At 44.1% G+C, this 26588-nt stretch overlaps 1 protein-coding gene across 1 annotated transcript in view; it reads left to right on the top strand.

Moving 5' to 3' along the window:
• Positions 1-2817: 2817 nt before the first annotated feature.
• Positions 2818-26588, top strand: part of adamts9 (ADAM metallopeptidase with thrombospondin type 1 motif, 9) — a 360757-nt gene continuing 336986 nt past the window's right edge. The window contains exons 1-3 of the mRNA XM_086001493.1: positions 2818-3180; positions 3360-3715; positions 18851-19016. Coding sequence (XP_085857619.1) covers positions 3099-3180; positions 3360-3715; positions 18851-19016 — 604 coding nt within the window. The 5' untranslated portion in view covers positions 2818-3098. The remainder of the gene's footprint in view (positions 3181-3359; positions 3716-18850; positions 19017-26588) is intronic.

A 26588-nucleotide genomic window follows, 5' to 3' on the forward strand; every position in this document is an offset into this window, starting at 1 on the left:
AGGCTTTCCTCCCCTTATTAAAGGGGAGGGGCCTAGTGCAGTGTGACCCGGGGCCCAGCTGGGCCACCAGGGATCCGGGTGCCGGCAAAAGAGGAGTTCCGGGCTCACGGAATGCAGCCGGCACCCCACAGGGGGGCTTCATGGGAGGCTGGGGACAGCAATGGGGGCAGGTGCTGGCAAGCGGCCAGCAACAAAAATGGCCGCCCAGCACCTCCCCTTTAATTTGCGCCGCCCCGGTCACAGGTAGGCCCCCATGACCATGTCGGACATAGCATCCAATGGTAAGTCAGGGGTAGCTACAGAAGTTTGTGGCCGGGGCGCGAGCGGGGCACTGCGCATGGTGATGACATCATCGCCGGAGGCGCATCACCGTGGGGCGCTAACAGTTATCACCGCCGCTAGCCTCCCGCTGAATTTCACGGGAGGTGTTAGCAGCGCCGTGCTCGGGCGCAAATCAATTGAATTTTTTCCCCATAGAGCCATAGAGTCATGTACGCTAACAACACCCAGCTCTACCCCACCACCACCTCTCTCGACCCCTCCGCTGTATCTAAATTGTCAGACTGCTTGTTAGACATACAGTACTGGATGAGCAGAAATTCCTTCAACTAAATATTGGGAGGACTGGAGCCATTGTTTTTGGTCCCCGCCCCAAACTCTGTTCTCTAGCCATCGACTCCATCCCTCTCCTTGGCAACTGTCTGAGGCTGAACCAGACTGTTCGCAACCTTGGTGTCATATTTGAATTCCGACCACATATCCGTGCCATCAAGAAGACCGCCTGTTTCAACCTCTGTAATTGCCGCCTATTTCCACCTCCGGAACATCGCCTGACTCCGCCCCTGCCTCAGCTCATCTGCTGCTGAAACCCTCATCCATGCCTTTGTTACCTCGAAACTTGACTATTGCAACGCACTCCAAGCCGGCCTCCCACGTTCTACCCTCCATAAATTTGAGGTCATCCAAAACTCAGCTGCCCGTGTCCTAACTCGCACCAAGTCCCATTCACCCATCACCCCTTTGCTCGTCGACCAACATTGGCTCCCAGTTAAGCAACGCCTCGATTTTAAAATTGACATCCTTGTTTTCAAAACCCTCCATGGCCTCGCCCCTCCCTATCTCAGTAATCTCCTGCAGCCCTGCAACCCTCCAAGATATCTGCACTCCAGTAATTCTGGCCTTTTGAGCATCCCCGATTTAAATCACTCCACCATTGGTGGCCATGCCTTCAGCTGCCTAGGCCCTAAGCTCTGGAATTCCCTCCCTAAACCTCTCCGCCTCTCTACCTCTCTTTCCTCCTTTAAGGCGCTCCTTAAAACCTACCTCTTTGACCAAGCTTTGCCCTAATATCTCCTTATGTGGCTTGGTGTCAAATTATGTTTTATAATGCTCCTGTGAAGCACCTTGGGACGTTTTACTATGTTAAAGGCACTATATAAATACAATCTGTTGTTGTTGTTGGACATAAAGTTGACTTCTTGAATTTGTGCTAGGAACCAATTTGTGACACTGACTCTGTATGTAAGAATTTTCACTTGAGGTTCTTTTTTCTTTTTCCAACTTTATAATTTACATCTAAAAAACTCAATGCCATGCATCCTATGATGTGTCAATTGAAAGTCACAGATACCAGCAGGGTGGCATATATGCTATGAAGTGATGGAATCATAATGCCTTTATCTGCACTCATGTATTTCAGTTGCAGATGATAGCATGAGGACAGTTAGAATGGAACCATCATTTCACATATTTTGCCAGCGATATATCACACATGAACCTCCAAAATTCAAGCGTGAAATATTAGTAATATACAACTGCAGTTTTCTATGTTAACTAAAACTCGCACATTTAACTAAGATTTAAGCAAAATCCATCTAACATATTGAGAAAACATAAGACCACTTAAAAAAATCTATTTTAGGTCCATCGATAAACTAGATAACTGGCTCTATATATAATCGAGGAGGACAATGAATAGTAGTTCCTGTGACCACCACCCACTCTAATCGCATCAAGGTCGTGGTGCATCCTGCCGGCTGTGGTTGTACGAGGCAATGCATTGGAGATCTCAGGCGTACAGAGAGGAAATGATTATTGGGCTGGGAACTGGTAAATTATAAGGTGCCCTTGTGTCCAAACGCTGGTTCGCGTAACATATGAGTATTTCCTGCATTTCAAGACCTAACCAGAGAAAGTCAACAGATAACGAACAAGTAAACACTCCCGTGTTCTTTCAAACATTTTTTTTTGCTTCTTGGAGCTTGGTTCTTTATGGATTTGTTATGATTTAAGATTGTTTAAACTCCTCTTGATTTGTTAAACCAAATACAATACATTTCACAGAACTAAAGCAGCACTGTAAAGAAAAATCGGTGTCATTTCAGATTTTAAGATTTTTTCCTTACATTTGTGAAATTTAAGATTATGTAAAAAGATGCTAAAACTTACACAAAAAGTCCGTAATCTTGTGTGATAGTAGGAGATAATGACAATACTGAGTTCAGAGAAAAAAAACTGAAAGGCTCATATTAGATATTTTAGTTTGTTAATTATGTGTTTTGATTTACAATGATTGCCAAAGTATCTGCAACTGAGATGATTTTCCTGCTCCAGAGACTTACATATTGTTTTAAATATTTCTACAGTTTGGGACTGGGGAAGGAAAGGTTCGTAAAAAAAAAGAAACAGTGCTTGATTGGTATCCGCCCGGCAGACCCAGGCTTACATACTATTGGCCTCGATAAGGCAGAGGGGAGGTCTTTGGGAGACGTCAATGGTTTTTCAGATTAGTAGGGTTGAAACTCAGAGTCCGCCGATCCGTCACCACCCCCTCCCCTCCTAAAAAGATCAGATCCTCGAGTTCTCGTCACCGGCACTGGGGAGTAATGTAAAAACTAGCCAACACTGACTTTCCCCTGTACCTCCTCTTACAATTATGTTTTCTTACCCAATATTACGCGAACGATTTCGGATGCTACGTACGCCAAACACCAACTCCCATAGCACTGTTCAATCGAGGATAAATTGAATGAAAGTTCCGAGTGCTAAGTTACAGTGGTTGACTTGTGGTGAGGGCTTTCTGTGCACAGTCGGTAATCATGCATCTTGTGTTTTGGGTAGGGGTAACGTTACTTTTCGTCTTCAGTATAGAAGGAACACCACAAATGTACCAAAGACAAGGTAATACTTGACTATATTGTGAACTATGCATTATCTACCTTGTGTTGCAAAACTTTATTGTATATAAAAAAAGGTTTTAAAAAATAAAACAAACAAGCAGTTCGTTGATATTATACACATTTAGACATTAATTTGTGGTGATGTCCCATATGTTAAATCGGGATTTTATCTTGTTTCAGCTAAACTACGAGAGCAGCTGACGGTTTATGAAATCGTAACTCCCACTCGAGTGACTGAGTTTGGGGAACCTTTCCCAAACACGATGCATTTTAGAAGGAGAAAACGAAGCGTTGATACCGACCTCTGGGCCTTCGTATCCCACTACAGAATTAGTGCATTTGGGCAATTTTTTCACCTAAATCTGACTGCCGATTCTGGATTTATTGCACCGATATTTACCGTTACACACCTTGGAATACAGGCTAACCTTACAGGCTTTCACGAAGAGGGCACTGACACGAAGCACTGCTTCTACACAGGACATGTCAATGCTAAACCAGAGCACACAGCTGTGATCAGCCTCTGTTCAGGACTCGTAAGTACAACTTTAACCCTCGCGATACTGAATTTAATTTTGGAGTTTCCAAAGTACATATCATGGTTATTCTGTAGAGTTGTTTTGATTTTTAAAAAGTTGCATAACGACATATTTTCTAATGTAAAGTCTGAAATCTTAATTTGGAAACATAACAATATTTATGTATTTCGATATATTGCAACTGATTGCCAATGGGGGGGGGGGGGGGATGTTTGAATTAAAGATTATCGGCGCTGGAACGTTAAGACAAGACCACTCTGGGAAACACGACGTACTCCTCTTGGTAAAATGCGTAACTCGTCATCCTCCCCCCCACCCACCCAACCCCCAAACATCGAAAACACCTTCAGATGACTATCTCTAAATAAGGCAGGGCTAGTGGCACATAACAAGATTGCAGTCGGGTCAATTCGCACGGTGGGACACGGGCTCTGGAGACCCTGGGAAGAAGTCTCCGTAAGGTCGACGTCAAGATCGCAATATATCAAGTTGACAGCCGGCTCTCTGACGTGCACAGTAACGCACAGTCCCCCCCCAAATAAGAAGCGGTTAGCGTGAGCACGGCGTCACCGGGTGTTCTGAGTTTATAACCTTGCCTCACAGATTGGCTTCCCAGTGTAATTCGCGGTGGTGACAGCCTTGATTTAAGCAGGAAGCTTTAACACGCCGAATTATTTGTGAACGCGAGGTTTTGGCTTGCGAACTGATCAAAACAGATGTTAACTTGCAGACACGATTCATCTTTCATATAAAACACATCGACGTTGCCCGCTACTCTTGACCTAATTACATGTTAGGAAACTTCAAAGCGGATTATCCAAATACATCAGAAAGGAATTGCTCGCTCGAACTTCTGTAGAAGTTTATATAGTTATATTAGTGTCGCGTAATGCCTTACCTGCAGATCAAGGCCAACATTTCAGTTGCCAAAATAAGTTCCATTTGCTTACCTTGCCTTAACTATTTGGGAATGCTCTTTCTTGCTGATTATCATTAGTAGGATGTCCTTTAAATGTGACGCAGCGACCAAAGTATCACTTTTAATTTCCAGAAACAAAGCTCTTACTTTTGGGATAATTATCGAATAATCTCCATTTCCATGCCACTCACGCAAAGAACCTTGATCGCGCTCAGCAAAGTATAACTACACCTGAAATGCGAATAATATGTTGTTTACCAGCGTGACAGTTGTTTTGCTGGGCAGTGGGCGGAGTTGGGGTTTTCGGAGGTACGGTCACTTGTTTTTTTAAGGCCGGCAAAGTATATGCAAAAAAAGTTTCCCTGTTAATTCATTCGCATTTTCAATTGAGCAAATATGCCTCGGGAGAGAAAAAAAACTTTTGAAATCGCAGCCGTGCTGCTACAAAAATAATGCAACCGTTCGCCTGCGGTTGTGCTTTCTGAAGTTTGCAAGGCTCCAAGAGCGAGGGACACCTTAAAAGGAGGCGCGCGCCAGCCAGCCGGCCCGGGAGCGCGTGCATGGGGAGAGGGGGCGCGAGCCCTGGGGTCTCCTCACTTCACTGAACAAACAGCAACTTGCAAAGGCAGGGCGAGCAGCTCCAGGACCTCAGTGATAAAGCTCGCTTAACCCAACCGGGTTTGTGTAAGGTCGAAGAACCTATTCTCTGCAATTGTCACAATCTGAATTTCGCGCGGTGGAGGGGCGGGCGATCAGTTGGCGACAACGCTTTTCAGGAATAAAGCGCGCCCATCATTATCTGACATAGTTAAGCTTGTCGGATTACTTTTGCAAAAAGTTCTGCCGCTGAGAGTTTCTTTTTTGGCAATATTTTGTGGCGGCTTGTCCTATTGAAATAATTTTGTGGGACAGTCGCAATTGTAACAGTGTAATAAAAGGAGAAGCCTCCTTTGAAATTGTTGGGACACAGCTGTCAGCATTGGGGCAACGCTAGGAAAGAAAGGAAGACTTGCATTTATATAGCGCCTTTCACGGCCTGAGGACGTCCCGAACCGCTTTACAGCCAAGGAAGTACTTTAAAATGTTGTCACTGTTGAAACGCAGCATTCAATTTGCACACAGCAAGCTCCCACAAACAGCAATGTGATAATGACCAGAAAATCTGTTTTTACTGATGTTGATTAAGGGACAAATATTGACCAGGACACTGGCGATAACTCCCTTGCTCCTCTTCAAAATAGTGGCATGGGATCTTTTGTGTCCACTTGAGAGAGCAGGTGGGGCCTCGGTTTAACGTCCCATCCAAAAGACGGCACCTCTGACAACGCAGCTCTCCTTCAGTGCTGCACTGGAGTGTCAGCCTAGATTTTTGTGCTCAAGTCAAGTGGAATTTATAGATGGTTAAGAAGAATGAGAACAATTAGAAATGTAATTAAATTTATGTGGGCATATTTTGCTCTCTAGGAAGAACGTTAAGTTGGCACCTGGTGGCACTTTCTTCCCATCATATTGATGAAATACAAATTCGATAACAGTAATGGCAACAAACCAGGCAATTATAACTCACGATATAATGTTGCTTTCACATCTCAAGCATTTAACTTGCCTGCTAATTGGAATAACGAAAATGGGATCTTGTAAATTTTGTTCATCCAGTTATTGAGTGTGCAGAAGAGATTCAATCATTGAAATTTAGATTTACAACAGGCGCATGGATATCATAGTGGATGGCCCAAAAGCAAAAAAGATATACTTATTGGTGCCTCAGGATAGTCAACTACTAAATAGCTGAAACAACAAGCATGGCAATATATCTGGTGAACTTGGCATCTGAATTTCTAAGTACCAAGTCATTCTGTCTTAAGCCATATAATTGTTGTTGTTAATAGGCCAAACTTGCACACAATAGCTCAAGGATTGCATGGTGGTGCAGGCTTCTAGAAAAATACACTCATTGTGGAAGGACAGCTGTTGCATTGTTAGGAAGGAAGTCTTTTGACAGAGTTACGGTTGATAAAGTTGGAGAGGAATGTGTAAACCTAGTGGTATGTACCATATATTCCATGTTCTGTTCCATATCAATGTGTTCATTTGGATTGTTAACAAATGTTTAACAGTTCATGTAGTTTACTCGCTCAGATTCAAGCACATATAGTTAGCATTTCTGGTTGAAGATGGTTGCAAATGCCCAGGTTGGCACCTCATTTTTAGGTATGCCTGGTGCTGCTCCTGGCATGCTCTTCTACACTCCTTATTGAACCAGCGTTGGTCCCCTGGCTTGAAGGTAATGGTAGAGTGAGGGATTATGGTGGAATACAATTCTGCTGCTGCTGATGGCCCACAGCGCCTCATGGATGCCCAGTTTTGAACTGCTAGATCTGTTTCTGAATCTATCCCATTTAGCACGGTGGTAGTGCCACATAACACGATGGAGGGTGTCCTCAGTGTGAAGATGGGACTTTGTATCCACAATGACTGTGCGGTGGTCACTGCTACCAATACTGTCATGGACAGTTGCATCTGCGACAGGTAGGTTGGTGAGGACGAGGTCAAGTAGGTTTTTCCCTCGTGTTGGTTCTCTCACCACCTGTCGCAGGCCCAGACTGGCAGTTATGTTGTACAGGACCTGGCCAGCTCGGTCAGTAGTGGTACTACCAAGCTACGCTTGGTGAGGGACATTGAAATCCCCCACCCAGAGTACATTCTGTGCCCTTGCTACTCTCGGTGCTTCTTCCAAGTGGTGTTCAACATGGAGGAGTACTGATTCATCAGCTGAGGGAGGGCAGTAGGTGGTAATCAGCAGGAGGTTTCCTTGCCCATGCTTGACCTGAAGCCATGAGACTTCATGAGGTCCGGAGTCAATGTTGAGGACTCCTTCCCGACTGTACACCACTGTGCCCCACCCCTGGTGGGTCTGTCCTGCCTGTGGGACAGGACATACCCAGGGATTGTGATGGAGGAGTTTGGGACATTTGTGTGGAATATGCGATAAATTATCGCAAGTAGTAATGGCCAGGTTTAACTTGATTGGAGAATGAATAGAGGGAAGGATTCCAGTTGGATGTCCATTGTTCTACATTCAGTGATCATGGGCCTCTAGAGGGTGTATCTTCTACTGGTGGCATAGGTATAGAAGCACAGAATCAGCTAGTTATGTCAGTGACAGTTCTGTGCCATTGCATAGTCCGACACAAGTGACTGCAGGCAGAAGACTCAACAGCACTGGGCCCAGGGCAATTTCAGCAACGGGTTAGTTGGCATTGATTCAAATATATCAGAGGAAATTGCAGCAACAACAACAACTTGTATTTATATAGAGCCTTTAGTGTAGTAAAACATCCCAAGGTGCTTCACAGGAGTATTAGACAAAAATTTGACACCGAGCCACATAAGGTGAAATTAGGGCAGATTAGTCAAAGAGTTAGTATTAAGTCTGTGTGTTCCAGTTATATTTAAGGCCAATTACTGACACAGACTACAAGAATAACTTTTCAATAGGTCTTTACTATTCGGAGGTTAGGGCTGTACTACCCAGCAAATTACTACACAGCACTTATATACCGGTGTGGTCACCACCGGTATTACCGTATACAGCAGCCAGAGAAAGTAGTACATCTCTTAAGGTGGAACAGGTTTAAGTTCTCTTAAGGTGGAACAAGTTACATACACCACAATCCTCCCTTTTTAGCTTAACAGTTATATCCCCATTTAACATAACATAATAACATATATACATATACAACTTCATGTAGAAACAGTTCAAAGGTTCAGTCTCTCAGGAGGCCTCCTGATTCGAGTTGGATAACGCCTTTCAGGGGTCTCTGATTCTTGTTGCTGAGGTGACTCCTCTAGTTGGTCTCTTATGTCTTGGACATCATCATCAGGTACATTCACTGCCGAGGTAGATGCTTCAGGTTCACTAACTTCTTCCACGGTTGTCTCTGTCGTAACCATGGGTTCGACCCTTGTTCTCGATTCTACCAGTTGGTCAGCATGACGCCGTATTACATTTTTACCAACATCTACCGTGTACATCAGGGGTCCTTGTCTGGCCCGAATTGTTCCGGATTGCCATTTCTCGTTTCCATAGTCCCTGGCCAACACTGGTTGTCCTACCTCGAAACTCCGAGTGGTCTTGTTATTTATATGCTGGAACTGTTTGTTTTCAACTTCCCTCCGCACATTTGGTTTTAACAAGTCCAACCTGGACCGCAACCTCCTGTTATAAAACATCATGGCAGGACTTTGGTTTGTCACTGCATGAGCGGCGTTTCGATATGCCAGTAGAAACTTGTCCACCTTATGTTGTAGTGGAATCTGATCTTCGCTCATGGCCTTTATTGCCTTTTTGAATGTTTGTACAAATCTCTCGGCCAACCCATTTGTGGCCGGATGATATGGGGCAGAGGTATATTGTTTCACCCCATTCTTCTTTAAGAATTTTTGGAATTCTTCTGACACGAACTGTGGTCCGTTGTCGGAACATATTTGTTCTGGCAATCCGTTCCTTGCGAATATCGTTCTTAACACCGCAATTGTCTTTTCTGAGGTAGTGGTAGTCATCTTGATCACTTCTGGCCATTTAGAATGTGCGTCCACCGCAATTAGAAACATGGAGTCCATGAATGGACCAGCAAAGTCAATATGTACGCGTTGCCATGGGGCTGAAGGCCATTCCCATGGATGCAGCGGTGCAATCGGAGGTGCATTTTGCACTTTTTGGCACCCTGAGCAGCTTTTCGTCAGCTCCTCTATCTGTTGGTTGATACCCGGCCACCACACATAAGCCCTAGCAAGGCTTTTCATCTTGACTCCCCCCAGATGACCTTCATGCAGTTCCTTTAGAACTCTTTCCCTTAACTTAGGAGGAATAATCACTCTCGTTCTATACATCAATGTTCCTTGACAGACGGACAGCTGGTCTCGTCTTGCCGAGAATGCCGGTAACAGAGAATCACCATGTGCTGGCCATCCCTTCACTGTCACCTCGTAGACTCGGGACAGTGTCGGGTCGTTCCTGGTTTCTCTTTCAATACTTGCATTGGTGACTGGTAAACACTCGATGATGGTCGAGTGAAATAACTCAACAGGGTCAACCTTCGTTGTCTCCTCTTCTTCAGGTAGTGGCAGGCGCGACAGCGCATCAGTATTACCATGCTGCTTTGTACCTTTGAATTCTATCTGATATTGATGTGCCCCTAGGAAAAGGGACCATCTCTGGAGTCTCTGTGCTGTCATCACCGACACACCCTTCTTAGGGTTAAAAATGGATACCAACGGCTGATGGTCTGTCAGAAGCGTAAACTTTTGGCCCTGCAGGTAATGATTAAACTTCTTTACTCCCCACACAAGGCTGAGAGCCTCCCTATCTATCTGAGCATAGTTGCGCTCAGCGGAGGTCAATGATCTGGATGCGAACGTGACTGGCCTCTCCGTGCCATTTGGCAACTTGTGTGAGAGTACTGCCCCAATACCATATGGAGAAGCATCACAAGCCAAACGAATAGGCAGTGTTGGGTTGAAGTGAGCCAACACTTCCTCTGAGGTTATCAATTCCTTGCTTTTGCGAAAGGCCTTCTTACAGTCCTCGCTCCACTCCCATGGTACTCCCTTCTGCAAAAGAGCGTTCAGCGGGTGCAGTACCGTGGATAAATTTGGCAGAAACTTATGGTAATAGTTAATCAATCCTAGGAACGACCTCAACTGAGATACATTAACCGGAGCGGGAGCCTTCACAACCGCTTCGATCTTGTCAGGAGACTTATGAAGTCCCTCCTGGTCAATGACATGGCCACAGTACGAGATCCGCTTCTGAAAGAACTCACATTTCTGCCGATTAACTCGAAGTCCATATTCTTTCAATCTGATGAGCACCAGTTCCAAATTTGCGAGGTGTTCCTCGTCACCATCTCCTGTAATCAGAATATCGTCCAGGTAACATTGTGTGCCTGGAATTCCCTGTAATACCTGCTCCATGGCCCTCTGCCAAATTGCTGGAGCCGATGCCACTCCAAAAACCAGTCTATTATACCGGTACAAGCCTCTATGCGTGTTGATCGTGAGGTACTGGCGTGACTCTTCCTCAACTTCCATCTGTAAGTACGCCTGCGCCAGGTCTATCTTGGTGAAGTGTTTCCCGCCCGACAATGAAGCGAAGATATCCTCAATCCGCGGAAGCGGATACTGCACCGTGTGAAGCACCGGATTAACAGTGATCTTGAAATCTCCACAGATGCGAACCTTCCCTGGTTCTCCCGGCTTGTTGCTCGAAGGACGTTTCATCACGGGAACAATGGGCGTAGCCCACTCACTCCAGTCTACCTTAGACAGTACTCCTGAACGTTCTAGCGCTTCCAGCTCCGCTTCCACAGCAGGTCGTATCGCATAGGGTACCGGTCTGGCTTTGAAAAATTTTGGTTGTGCATGTTCTTCAATCTTGATGTTTGCCGTAATTCCTCTCAGTGTTCCCAGTCCCTGCTGGAACACCTCTTTAGCATCGTCCAATATTCTGGACAATCGTTTAGGTTTGACATCTGTTTCCCTGGCATCTACCGTTAGTGCTTTTAAGGAATGCCAGTCCATATTCATTTTTCTAATCCACTCCCGTCCCAGTAGTGGTGGACAGCCTTCAGGTAGCACATATAAGTCCATTCCTCGGCTTTCTTTGCCCTTGTGGACCACCTTTACCTCTATCTTTCCGATGGGGTATACTCTTTGCCCCGTGTATGTTTTCAATACAATCTCCGTATCCCGTAGGGGAATATGTTGGAATAACCTTTTGTAATCTTTCTTATTCATGACCGTCAATGCCGATCCAGTGTCCAATTCCATCTTCACTTGGACTCCTGCTATCTGAAGTGTGACCCAAATTGTCTGGAGGTCTGCTTCCTTACCAACGTTGTGTACTCTTAAGCTACCCAGTTCATTACTGCTGGCGTCTGAATCTGACTTCTGTTCGTTCGAACTGTTCCCTGTCACCTTGTGTACCTTTCTGTACTTTCCCTGCGGTGACTTTTTGTTGCTGGTCTTCTCTCCTGACCGGCATACTTTAGCTATGTGACTAAGCCTGCCACATTTTCTGCATTCCTTATTTTTGAACCAGCACTGGTTCTGATCGTGCGTTGTCTTTCCACAACGATGACATTTTACTGTACCCAAGACCATTTGATTTGTGTTGAGTTCCGGTGACCGTAGCTGCATTACCGCCGTGCCTCTCGCTGCGGCTTCGTGCGATGCTGCCATAGCGACAGCTTTATCAAGCGTCAGCTCATTCTCCTCAAGCAGTCGCTTTTGTGTCTCTTCTTTTAACAATCCACACACAAATTTATCTCTTAGCGCATCTGTTAGTCCTGTTCCAAACTGACAGTACTTTGCTAGCTTACGCAATTCAATTAAAAATTCAGCATTGCTTTCATCTTTCAGCTGCTTTCTGCTGTAAAATTTAAATCGTTCCGCTAGCATCAGCGGCGTGGGGCTTAAATGATTTTTCAGGACGGTAACAATATCCGCGAAAGCCCTATCCGCCGGTTTCTCTGGTGATAGAAGGTGTTTCAATTGCCCGTATGTCTTCGCACCCATTAAGTTTAATAAGGTTAGTGCTTTCTCCCCATCTGGTATCTTATTTGCTCTACAATAAACTTCTATGCGTTCTACATACGTGGTCCAATCTTCGATGCCGCTATCAAAAGTATTAATGTTCCCATGTTTAGGCATCTTTGCAATTTTTTTTTTCCCAAAATGGCGGCTTCCTGCGCTTGGCGGTCTTTCCCGTGCTCGTCTTCTTCACCCGCTGGCTGCAATGGCGATTGCTGTGCTGCTGCCGGTCTCGCCTCCCCAGTGGTTAACAACTCCCCCGACGCTGCTTCTACTCCACCGCGGTTCCCGTGGGCATTCGCGCTTCCCTGCCGTCGCGCCTCGCAGCCCTTCTTGCAGCCCGGTTATGTGCACCCGCTGCGTTCGAATTCACCGCGGCTCTCGCGCCTTCAGCTGCCCCAGTCGCTGCGCCTTTCGGCCCGAATGCGGCCCGGCCCTTTTCACCGGCCGCGGTCGATTTCACCGCCCTCTTTCCTCCGTCTTCCCTCCCCTTCGCTACAGCCAACACGGCCGACTTTCGCTGATTGGCTTACCCACCACTGTGGTAGAAGGAAGATAGCTGTCTGCCGCTGATGGGGGCTTTGAGTTCAGAATTTCTCTTCTTCACTCCGGGTCCTCGATGCCTCCCGCGCGACGTGCTGTTCAGCAGGATGATGAGGGTGGATGCCTCTTCTCGACGCCCATTCTGAGGACGAAGCTGCCGTGGATGTAAACTGCCGCAGGGTAAGATCGGACTCGTCGCCACTGTTAAGTCTGTGTGTTCCAGTTATATTTAAGGCCAATTACTGACACAGACTACAAGAATAACTTTTCAATAGGTCTTTACTATTCGGAGGTTAGGGCTGTACTACCCAGCAAATTACTACACAGCACTTATATACCGGTGTGGTCACCACCGGTATTATCGTATACAGCAGCCAGAGAAAGTAGTACATCTCTTAAGGTGGAACAGGTTTAAGTTCTCTTAAGGTGGAACAAGTTACATACACCACAGTTAGGTTTTAAAGAGCGTCTTGAAGGAGGAAAGAGAGGTAGAGAGGCGAAGAGGTTTAGGGAGGGAATTCCAGAGCTTAGGGCCTAGGCAACAGAAGGCGCGGCCGCCAATGGTTGAGCGATTATAATCAGGGATGCTCATGAGGGCAGAATTAGAGGAGCGCAGATATCTGGGGAGGAGGGGGGCTGGAGGAGATTACAGAGATAGGGAGGGATGAGACCATGGAGGGATTTGAAAACAAGGATGAGAATTTTTGAAATTGAGGCGTTGCTTAACCAGGAGTCAATGTAGGTCAGCGAGCACAGGGGTGATGGGTGAATGGGACTTGGTGCGAGTTAGGACATGGGCAGCATGGTTGACCTCAAGTTTACTTAGGGTAGAATGTGGGAGGCCAGCCAGGATTGTGTTGGAATTCTCAAGTCTAGAGGTAACAAAGGCATGGATGAGGGTTTCAGCAGCGGATGAGCTGAGGCAGGGGCGGAGACAGGCAATGTTATGGAGGTGGAAATAGGCGGTCTTAGTTATGCCGAGGATCTGTGATCGGAAGCTCATTTCAGGGTCAAATATGACACCAAGGTTGCGAACAGTGTGGTTCAGTCTCAGACAGATGTTAGGAGGAAGGATGGAGTCAGTGGCTTGGGAATGGAGTTTGTGGCGGGGATTGAAAACAATGGCTTCGGTCTTCCCAATGTTTAATTGGAGAAAATTTCTGCTCATCCAGTAGTGGATGTCGGGCAAGCAGTCTGACAATTTAGAGACTGTGGAGGGGTCGAAAGAAGTGGTGAGTGCTGGGTGTCATCAACGTACATGTGGAAACTGACGCTGTGTTTTCAGATGATGTCGCCAAGGGGCAGCATGTAGATTAGAAATAGGAGGAGGCCAAGGATAGATCCTTGGGGGACACCAGAGGTAACTATACGGGACCAGAAAGAGAAGTCATTGCAGATGATTTTCTGGCTACGATTAGATAGATAAGAATGGAACCAGGCGAGTGCAGTCCCACACAGCTGTACACCAGTGGCGAGGCTTTGGAGGAGGATGGAGTGGTCAACTGTGTCAAAGGCTGCAGGTAAGTTGAGAAGGACGAGGAGGGATAGTTTACCTTTGTCACAGTCACAAAGGATGTCATTTGTGACTTTGATGAGAGCCGTTTCGGTACTGTGGTGGGGTCCGGAAACCTGATTGGAGGGATTCAAACATGGAGTTGCGGGAAAGATGAGTATGTATTTGGGAGACGACAACACGTTCAAGGACTTTGGAGAGAAAAGGGAGGTTGGAGATGGGGGTGGTAGTTTGCAAGGATGGAGGGGTCAAGGGTGGGTTTTTTGAGGATGGGGTGAGGGCAGATTTGAGGGAGAGGGGGACAGTACCTGAGGAGAGAGAACCATTAACAATGTCAGCTAACATGGGAGCCAGAAAAGGAAATTGGGTGGTCAGTAGTTAGGTGGGAATAGGGTCGAGGGAGCAGGAAGTGGGTCTCATGGACAAGATGAGCGCGGAGAGGTCATGAGGGGAAATCGGAGAGAAACTGGAGAAAGATATTAGGGCAGGGGGGAACCTTAGAGGAAGTTTGGCCCAGTGGGTTAGGGGAAGGAAGGGAAGTGGCAGAGGCAGCTGAACGGATGGTCTCAATCTTAAAGACAAAAAAGTCCATGAACTTCTCACACTTGTTGTCAGAGATGCAGATATGAACCTGGGTATGAATAGACATCCCCCACTTCTATTCCCTCAATTAGGGGAGTACTTATGATTGGGCCACCTAGTGAAGCAACACATGGAAATGAATGACTTAAAGTGAGAAATTTACGAAAAAACATATTGAACACTTAGACCATGTGAACTGAGACAGTACATGCAATGAAAGGTACAATTATATATTACTTTGAATTATAGTTGCAGTCTCTCATTCTTTAATTGTACAGAAAAGTTGTCCAAGAGTAAAGCAAACTGGCCCTGTGCAGTTCTTGTCACAAAGCAAGAAGTCACACAACACCAGGTTATAGTCCAACAGCTTTATTTGAAATCACAAACTTTCGGAGCGCTGCTTCTTCGTCAGGTGAACTGACGAAGGAGCAGCGCTCCGAAAGCTTGTGATTTCAAATAAAGCTGTTGGACTATAACCTGGTGTTGTGTGACTTCTTACATTTGTCCACCCCAGTCCAACACCGGCATCTCCACACCATATCACAAAGCAAGCAGGGATAGTAATGAGTAACTCTGACATTGAAAGTAATGTTGCCTAATTGAGAGATCCCAGGGACTGGGAGAAAACCAGGCAGTGAGATCCTCATGAACCCTTCTCCCTAGGTTCAGTGCCTAGTCTGCTGATGATGGCTGCTGCAGTCCATTGTATTCTTGCTCTTCCATGGCTTGTGGTACTACATCTCAATTATGTGAGGCCCTTTGTCTGTGGCAATGTTTAGCATACTGCGAGCAGATTTTGCAGCCTCCTTGAGGTCATATTGTAAAACTCTTTTCTTCCATCCCAAGTAGCTAATTGAACTGAAGTATTGTTTCAGCACCCCAGATGTTTGCTCGGTGAGGACCCTGATTTGCTCATATACAGTACATCATTGTATCTGATATCTGCTGCTGCACAGGGATTTTGCAGTAATGTCATCAGCCAAGTAACCTGCATCTCCAAGGAGTGAGCACTCTTTTTCTCCTTCAAAGATCTGTATGACATTTGCCTCTGAATGAGAGCATCATGCATAGTTCTTGGAAAATGTTTATTGTGATCTATTATTTTTTGGTGAATGTTGTTTATCATTTTCACATTGACAAGTGTAATAGTATTGTTAATTGGTGCTCAAATTGCTGTATACATTCAGTCTTTGATGCGCTATATAGTGGGGAGCCACTAATGCTTTTTAAAAAAAACTGTTGCTGTTTCCTGAAGTGTATGTAGGTTAGTGACTCCTGCAATGACCCATTTGGGTGCCTGGAAGGCTCATGTGATATGAAAGTTAAAAGCAATATTGATATTCAAGCTAGTGCAGTGTGGATATTTGACTGTGCCTGGATGGTACACCTCAGTCACAGCATTTCTAATAAGCCTAAACTTCACTATGTACTGGTTCTTTGTCAGGCAAGTAGGTGACTGTGCCCCTGGGTTAATTGGTTCTGTAAGTGCTGTACCTCCTATGACCACCACTCCAGTGCCATTTGCCTTCAGTTGCTGGTGAATTATGATACAGCTGTGAATTGGTGCACCTTTCCATGAGGTGTCTGTACAAGTCCCTCCGTACAACTTTTTTTGGGCAAGCTATGCTGATGCATGAAAATCATATCCTTCCTACAAATGACTACTTCCATTCCAACTGGGAGTTTAGAGCACAATTTATTTCCTCTTTTTCTTTCTGGCCCAGACCCAAAACAGATGTTACCTGTAGAGATGTGTTTTTGTAACTGATATGCGAGAGGAAAAAATACTTGCATACAATGACTAAGGAAAGCAATATTATTTTCCAAGAACCAGTCAGAAAACTCTTCATTCACTTTGAGGAGATCTCACACAAACTTCTCTCTACATCCTATCAAATATGTGCACCTCTCCCCCATTTCTCAGCCTGACGCCCTCTGTTGCAATCGTAAAGCTTTTGACTTACCGTGAGCAACACCACAGGGGATCGACAAGTGTTAAAAAAGTCCATTATCTCATTTGCTCACCAGTGTCGTTAAACTTACACTCAGAGTAAAATATGGCCATGGAATGGGGTTTAATTTTAACAAGTGAGATACGTTAAATTTTTAAATCAGAATGAGTGACTTTCACTCAAAATGAATGCGTCCTGATAATTGTGCTTACAGAATTAATATCTATTTTCTGTAATAGAAAAAGGAAAGATACTAACACACTCTGCTGCACAAGGCCTAGAGACTTGCTAATTCTGATGCTGACTGCTGTGTGTCTTCCAATGATGTTGATGGCAGCCTCTGCCATAGGGATCAATGTTTGCAGTACAACAGGACCTTCTCCAGTGCTGATTGTCTCCCTCCTGTTGCTTGCCACGGCTCCTGGAAGAAGAATGGAAGTTTGTTCATTTTGCTCTGGGCAAGGATTTTCAACATGAATCTCCCCCATTTCTCTGCCAATTTACCATCGTGTGCATGATGATAGGAAGAAGCAACAAGAGTGAGTTGTAATTGTGAGAATGTAAGGATACCTTTCCCTGCTGACTTATGGATAACGCTGGGAAGCAGAGAAGGAAAGGATTGATATTGCTGAGGCAAAGGTAGGGTCCGTGAAGGGCAATGAAGAAAGTATGAGCGATGTGATGGGGAGTCTTACCTTAGTACTCCTGGTAAGATCATTAAATTTCTTTTGACATTGCAGTCAGGTCCTGATGAAACTTTTGATAGCATTCACGTGTTGTGCCACCTCTCCCTATGCCTGTTTACCAATTTGCTGAGGTATCTGTTTTTTATCTGTGGCTAAGAGGACCTAATTTCTCTTGCTCACTTGCTCCACCAGCATCTCCATGGCATCCAAAAACCTCAGTGCCCTGCTGGAACTCCTCTTGCCTTCAGACAGCTTCTTGCAGCTCCATAGAATTGCTTCCCTCTCTTGCCCACAAAAAGTGCCTCTCTTTGAAGCTGCCGCAGGCCCATAAGAACCTGCAGCAGTGCTGATTTCCTATCTCCTCATGGGAGAGCAGCTTATGGGGAGCAGATTTCATGCCGGCTGCTCGCCTCCACCATGCCAATGAGGGGCAACCTGGAAGTACAGATGAGATCTAAAAAAGGGAATAAGAGGGGAAAAGAGAGAGTATGAGAATAGGTTAGCAGCTAACATAAAAGGGAACCCTAAAGTCTTTTATAAACACTAAAATAGTAATAGCGACATGAGGAAAAAAAATTTTACGCACGAGTTGTGATCTAGAATGCACTGCCTGACAGGCTGGTGGAAGCAGATTCAATAGTAACGTTCAGAAGAGAATTGGATATATACTTGAAAGGAAAGAGCAGGAGAGTGGAGTTAATTGGATAACTACCAAAGAGCCGGCACAGGCACGATGGGCCGAATGACCTTCTGTGCTGTATCATTTTGTGAAACTGTAACGGGTTCTCTGCTGACTCCTCCAGGTGTTCACTCCTCTTGCCCTGCCCAGGTTCCCCAATTTCCTGCTGGATGATCATAATAGCCCCCAATGGCTCTCATTGTCATAATACTAGTTTATCCTGCAACTCTCAGTAATCAATAGAATGGGAAATACACTGGTATGTAATAAAACTGTACATGCACTGGCCATCACACTTTTGTGGTGCAGAGATTTCTGTCAAACATTACTTTATAGAAAGAAACCAAGGCAGTCATTTGGAATGTATAACATGTCTGTAACCTCCGAACGACCTTACCAATCACGGTTTAAAAAAAAAATGGATTCAGGGTTCTGACCTGCAGCCTGAAGAGCAATTAAACTCTGACCTCACCCAGTGTTTAACAGAAAGTGGACTTTGTTGTCTTAAAGGTACACAGCTTAATTTTCAGCAGAATCATGCATGTGTATTACATGGTATAACATTTCCGACCTTGTTAAACAACATATCATTTGACTTACTGTGAGCAATGCCACAGGAGATTTACTAGGGTTATTAAATATTTTCTTGATAAATTTCTTCACAGCTTGGCACCTTCAGGTCTCATGATGGAGAGTATTTTGTTGAACCTCTTGTTCTGCCTGACGGGGAAGAATATGATGAAGAGCACAATAAACCACATCTTGTGTACAGACAAGATGCACTGAAGACTAAAGCGACAAGGGAAGTCACTAATATTTGTGGCAACTCAGGTATGTTTAGAACCTTTAACGGGAACTGTGAAGACAGCATACATATTGTAACAAACAACAGGAGATAGAACTAGGGAGATAAAACATTGACGTCCATCTATTGCTGGTGGAAAAGTAATAAATGTAGTGAATGAGAAATTTTAATGTTTTATGTAAGATACTTTAAGGGTCTGATTTCTCCAGAATGAAAATTATATTTACATAATATTACAATTTGGTTTAATAAGATTTGCAACAGAGGAAACCATAGTTGGTGCTTAAGAATATCTAGGTAATAAACAATTGTAATGAATACGTGTATGTTTTGATTGTTTTCATTACTGAATGTTTAAATGACTATACTGTTCCATTTCTTCAGTGAACAAGACATTTTGTTTTATATTTGTAAGTTTTGATGAGTGTTTAATTTAGTTAAAATGAACTGATTAATGATTTTCAACTTATATTTCATGAAACTAATTTTATTTTGAAAATGTACTTAATTGTTGATGCTCTTTACTGTAAATGTATGTTCTTTTCCTTTTTCCACAATACTCTGGACTGTGTCCAGTTTTTAAATGTGTATAACAGTTTATTCTAAATGAAACTTTTTATTGAAGAAAAGTAATTGCGTAAGAATCTGATAAAAATGTTTGCTTATGAAAACTGACAACTGTTGAAATTTAAGTGGCACCATAACTACCAAATAGCATGAAATTAAGGCCAACTATTTTAAAAGGTTATATAATTTTTTGTTTTTATTAAATTTTTTCACCGGTTAGTGGAAAAATTCTGATTAAGTATTGTAAAGTTTGTTGTAAAAGTTTCATGTCTATATTTTATGCCTTATAGTGAGTGGTGAAAGATGCTTGCATTGATGTACATGTCACACTGCAGAATGTTAGGACTTCAAAGGTCTATTAAGTTGTGACATATGTATCTATTTTGCAATAATTATAATACTCAACTGTGGCTTTGATGTCATAAACTTAACATCACTGTATGTCAGAGTTAAATAGCTGCGTGGAGATTGAAGTCACAGTTGTGGGAAGTAAACTGATGCCGCTGAGAGGATCTTGGTTCTGGGAATTGCCTTGGCAGCTCTTGGGCATGATCCAAAAGTTGCTGATCATTCTAACATTTATTGAGGTGCAATTGCAGTCCTGGGAAAAACAAACTAGCTCTCAGAGCAAAGTGACAGCAAAGAAGTAGATGAGCAATGCCTCAGAAATTGAGCAATACAATTAGTTACACAGTGAATTGAAACAGAAGGCTGCTGAGGATGTTAAAGGCATGAGTAGCAACCATCTAAGAGTATGGTTTGAATTCTATTCTTATCTTTGTTAATAGAATGATTCTGAAAATACAAGTATAATAAAAGTAGGCATAGACTGGTAGACAGCGTAAAGCTAGGACTGGACTAACCAAGAGGGTCAAGCTGGAGGCTGAGCAAGGCTAATGCTATGGAGATGGTTTATAGGGGACTACATATTGTGAGAAATTAATTCTAGATTTGTATTTTTTCACATGGTGAGTTTTTGATCTAGATGAAGCTATCTGAGGAGGTTCCAAGAGGCAAAGCATTTCATGTAAGAATAAATCAACTCATGTTGTCCATAACTACCTCTAAATGATTGATTTAGAACCGTGTAGATAGAATCTTTTGTATGCCCACCCTCTGTCTGATCAGATTGTTGTAGTGCAAGGTAGCTTAAGCTGAAACAAATCATTAATAAACAAAAAAACAGAAATAGTTATCAAAACTAGTACACATTTCTTCATCCATAATTGAGGCACATGCATGGTGGGAAAGTTTTACAGTCTATCTTGCAAGCTGACATGTATGTTGCTAACCTTTGCAATTAATGTATTGCTTATTCGTCAAAAGCTATTTGAATGGAAGACTTTTGAGAGTAGAAAGTTAATGGTTTAAAATATTACAACCATGAATGTCGTCATAAACAATAATTCTCTGCATGCTTAAATTGTAAAGGTTATTGATCAAATGTAGATGATATGTAGAAAAATGTAAGTACCTGTAGTTAAGCACATTTGAATATCTTTGATATGTCTAAACACAGTCACAGAGGATGGCAAAGTCATGTGTGGCTTTGATTAGGGTTGTTTGGTGCTGTGGCAGGGGCAGAAACCTGATTGGAGAGATTGAAACAAGGAGTTGTGGGAAAGATGGGCAAAAATTTGGGAGGCAACAACACATTCAAGAACTTCGGAGAGGAACGGGTGGTTGGAGCTGGGGTGGTGGTTGCAAGGGCAGAGGGGTCAAGGATGGTATTTTGAGGAGGGGAGTGATGACCGTGGTTTTGAAAGTGGAACAGTACCTGAGGGAACCATTTACAATGTCAGCTAGCATGGGTGCCAGGAAGGGAAATTGCAAGCTCAGTATTTTAGTGGGAATGGGGTTGAGAGAGTGGGAAATGGGTCTCATGGACAAGATGAGCTCAGATAGGGCATGAAGGAAAATAGGAGAGAGGCTAGAGAAGATGCAGGTTTTAGGCCAGGCCCAGGGGGCACCTTTGGGGGGCATTTGGCTTCATAGGGAAGGAGGGAATATGCCAGAAGCAGCTGAATGGATGATTTCAATTTTAGTGACAAAGAAGTCTGAGCTCCTCATACTTGACATTGTAGATGAGGATGGAGGGGGCAGAGAGGATGGGTTTAAATAGATGGTTTGTGGTAGAGAAAAGAAGCTTGGGCTGTTTTTTCTTTCAAGTTTTTAGTTAGAAGGATTGGATAGAAACATAGAAACATAGAAGATAGGAGCAGGAGTAGGCCATTCGGCCCTTCGAGCCTGCTCCGCCATTCAATGAGATCATGGCTGATCATCCAAATTCAGTACCCTGTCCCTGCCTTCTCCCCATATCCCTTGATCCCTTTAGCCTTAAGAAATATATCCAACTCTTTCTTGAATATATTTAATGAACTGGCCTCCACTGCCCTCTGTGGCAGAGAATTCCACAGGTTCACCACTCTCTGGGTGAAGAAATTCCTCCTCATTTCAGTCCTAAATGGCTTACCCCTCATCCTTAGACTATGACCCCTGGTTCTGGACTCCCCGGCCATCAGAAACATCCTTCCTGCATCTAGTCTGTCCAGGCCTGACAGAATTTTATAGGTTTCGATGAGATCCCCTCTCAATCTTCTAAACTCCAGTGAGTATAAGCCCAATTGACACAATCTCTCCTCATACGTCATTCCTGCCATCCCAGGTATCAGCCTGGTGAATCTTCGCTGCACTCCTTCCATGGCAAGTACGTCCTTCCTCAGGTAAGGCGAACAAAACTGCACACAATACTCAAGGTGCGGTCTCACCAAGGCCCTGTACAACTGTAGCAAGACATCCTTGTTCCTGTACTCAAACCCTCTTGCTACGAAGGCCAACATACCATTTGCCTTCTTAACCGCCTGCTGCACCTGCATGCTTACCTTCAGCGACTGGTGCACAAGAACACCCAGGTCTCTTTGCACTTCCCCTTCTCCCAATCTATTGCCATTCAAATAATAATCTGCCTTCCTGTTTTTGCCACCAAAGTGGATAACCTCACATTTATCCACATTATAGTGCATTTGCCATGTTTCTGCCCAGTCACCCAACCTGTCCAAATCGTACTGGAGTTTCACGACATCCTCCTCACAGCATACCCTCCCACCCAGCTTTGTGTCATCTGCAAATTTGGAGATATTACATCCAATTCCCTCGTCCAGATCATTAATATATATTGTGAACAGCTGGGGTCCTAGGACCGATCCTTGCGGTACCCCACTAGTCACTGCCTGCCACTCGGAAAACGACCAGTTTATTCCAACTCTTTGCTTTCTGTCCGCCAACCAGTTCTCTATCCAAGTCAATGCCATGCCCCCAATCCCATGTGCCTTAATTTTGCACGCTAATCTCTTATGCGGGACCTTATCGAAAGCCTTCTGAAAGTCCAAATACACCACATCCACTGGTTCTCCCTTATCTATTTTACCAGTTACATCCTCAAAAAATTCCAGTAGATTAGTCAAGCATGATTTACCTTTTGTAAATCCATGTTGACTTTGTCCGATCCAGTCACTGCTTTCCAAGTGCTCTGCTATTACATCTTTTATAATGGACTCTAGCATTTTCCCCACTACTGATGTCAGGCTTACCGGTCTATAATTCCCCGCTTTTTCTCTACCACCTTTTTTGAATAGTGGGGTAACATTAGCTACCCTCCAATCCATGGGTACTGTTCCAGAGTCTATCGAGTTCTGGAAGATGACCAGCAATGCATCTACTATTTCTAGGGCCACTTCCTTAAGTACCCTGGGATGTAGATTATCAGGCCCTGGGGATTTATCGGCCTTCAGTCCCATCAATTTTCCTAACACCATTTCCCTACAAATACTGATTTCTTTCAGTTCCACCCTTTCATCAGACCCTATGTTCCCCGGCATCTCTGGGAGGTTATTTGTGTCCTCCTTTGTGAAGACAGAACCAAAATATGTATTTAGTTGGTCAGCCATTTCTTTGTTCCCCATTATAAATTCCCCTGATTCTGACTGCAAGGGACCTACGCTTGACTTCACCAATCTTTTTCTCTTCACATATCTATAAAAGCTTTTACAGTCAGTTTTTATGTTCCTTGAAAGTTTACTCTCATTCTATTTTCCCTTTCTTAATTAATCCCGTTGTCCTCCTTTGTTGAATCCTAAACTGCTCCCAACCCTGAGGATTATTGCATTTTCTGGCCAATTTATATGTTATAATGTTATGATTTACACAATTATCTGTTCTTTTTATGCTCTTCTTTTGAAACCAATTTTACTTCACACGCAAAATATTACCAGGAATCAGGTCAAAATGCATCTTCTGTGTGCAGAATAAAACACTGAAGAGACTTATTGAGCTGGTTAAATGGCAGTATTAACCATTACAAATTGGCTTCAAATTCTGGAACATTGCCTATTTATGCTCCCACCCAGTGCTGCTGGAAACCCTTATCCATGTATTTGTCATCTCAAGGATCAACATTTGTACTGTTTTCATTGCCAAATTCCCCACTTCCATCCTTCACAAACTTCTTCTCATTCAGAAATCTATGGTACAAGCCATCTTGCTGTGCTCTTTAAGCTCTAATGATTTGTGTTCCAGTTTTCAGTTTCAAAGTCCTTGGGCTAGATTTTCAGTTGCTTGCGCCAGCAGTTAGCGCCTTAAGAGAAGTGATTTTCGGGCGCTATGCGTGTAGCGCCCGGGCGCAGCGCAGTTTGCGCCCCGCCCCAAATTAAGTTGCCCGTTAGCGCCGGCGCAAAGTTTAGCGGCCGCCCGGATGCGCGCGCAGAAAATGACGTCACATCCTCGTGCAACGCCCTTTGGCCGCCCCGAATCCAAACTTCAGTCGGACCGCCCCATTGTGCGGCTGGCGTCCAGAGCGTTTGTAAAATGGAACGCAACACACCCTGGGGAGCGCAAATTAAAGAGCACTCCTCCTGCACTATAAAAGGCAGTCTGCATGTGTTGTGTGGAAGGATCCAGTGTGTTGTTGTGAACGGTGTATTTATGTTTCCGGCCACCGCCACCACCACCACCACCACCACCTCCTCCTCCTCCTCCTGATTCTTCTTTTCCCCCCCAGACTCTGCCTTTGAAAAAAACACATGCACCCTTCCCCTTTAAGAGCTCACTGGCACCAGAGTGTCTGCCGTGCGCTGCGCCCGAGCTCGGGTGTTGCGCTCTGCACCGCCGGCTTAGCGCCTAAAGATAGTAGTGGAACGCCTCTTTTAGCGCTCCACCAACCTCTTAGGGCGAAGCCACTGAATTTCCGGCAACGGGGCGCTACTTTGGGGCGGGCGCTAACTTCGGGCGGGCGCTAAGGTTAGCGCCCCAAAACTGTCTATACTGAAAATCTAGCCCCTTGTCTTCAGATACTGCAATGTGCTTACTTTTCCTTCTCCAGGAAATCTTTGTCCAGTCCTATGTCCCAGCCCATATGCTCTGTTCTTCTGACTTTGAATTATTGCTTGTTCCTCATTGACACTGCTCCGCCACCAACAGAGGTTAATCTATCTTTCAGACAATATGCTTTGCCCTTTGGTATTCTCTTCCAAAGCTACTGCACCTTGCTACATCTTTCCCTACCTTTTAACAGCTTCCTAAAATCATAGTCCAAAATATTTCACTTCCTGTCCAGTGGCCACCTCTCCTGCAACCCCTTTGTAGCACCCCAAAATGTTTGTCTATGTGAAGAGTGCTATATAAATAAGGTGGTGGCAGTTATTAAAATCAGCTGACTGGCATAATTAAAATCATGCTCAAATGTATCTGATTGGCAGGAATGAATTACTGTTTATTGATTATTTTAATTAAACATATGTAAAGTAAAATGTTATTGACTTAACTATGTGGCTCTTTAGAAAGGTTCATGTAAATATCTTCCTATGTTTGATGCATATGGTAGTTAACCATCCTACCTTCAATGTAATGAAACACAACTGTTCCACAGTGAATATACCACTGTCAATTATTGGGGGAAAATAGATAAAATAAATACCTTATTCTTGTACATGGATTTGCAAGAAATACACTGAGGCACTTGTTTTATAACTGGATATTTACCTTTAGCAACAAGTCATGGATTTAATTTCTTGGTAAAATGCCCATATGTTACCCCATCAATTTCCAGAAGAACACTGATGTGAAGATTAGCTAATGGTCAAGAAAGGGCTAACTTGTTAATAACTGTTATGCTTTAAACATTATTATGCACTTTTAAGGTTGTAAGTGCGTAAAACCATTCAAAAGAAAACTGTTATTTTTGAACAGAATGTTTGGCTGCGCAATGATTAACATTACAAGTTACTTTACATTAAATGCTGTCGGTATTGTAGTGAGTCCATACCAATTATATTTCACAAATAGTATTAAAGGATTTAAAGATGTCCAACATTTTGGAGCTTGTGACCAGATACTCAACAAAAGCAGTGTGCGGGCTGTAGATGATTAAGCAATCATGTGAGCCCCCCCATACAATTTTTTTTAATCCTCCACAGCTAGATTTTCCCTTCATTTTTGAGGATCCTATCCTGTATTTAACTAGCTTTTACTTTTTCTATTCTTACAAATTGACTATTTACTTTTTATGTTATCTGCTAGCCTTTTTTCTTATTTACTTTTGGCTTTTCTAATCTCCCTTTTCATCTCCCTACTATACTTTCTATATCAGGCAAAAACCTGGAATGCTGTGATCTGGGAGGGGGAAGAAGAGACATGTTTATCTAGGTGGATAAACTAAAATGGGCTGAATGGCTTTTCTCATTCAGATTTCTCTCATAATCTTGCTCAAATTAAGAATTTTGAGTTCAGGTAGGACATATTGGGCTAGAAATTGGGTTGCTTTGCACTTCTCGTTAGGGGCGCAAATGCCCGCTGCTAACTCCTCCCGCGAAATTCAGTGGGAGGTTAGCGGTGGCGGTAACCGGTAGCGCCCCGCTCCACTGCGCCGGCAATGATGAAGTCATCACCGTGCTTTGCGCCCTGCCCGCAAACTTCACTTGCATCCCCTGAACTATCGCCGGGCGATGGGACCGACAGGTTCAGGGGGCAGTTTTGCA

The sequence above is a fragment of the Somniosus microcephalus genome, chromosome 11, assembly GCF_052327205.1.
Source record: "Somniosus microcephalus isolate GS21.2 chromosome 11, FLI_Smic_1.0, whole genome shotgun sequence".
Taxonomy (NCBI): domain Eukaryota; kingdom Metazoa; phylum Chordata; class Chondrichthyes; order Squaliformes; family Somniosidae; genus Somniosus; species Somniosus microcephalus.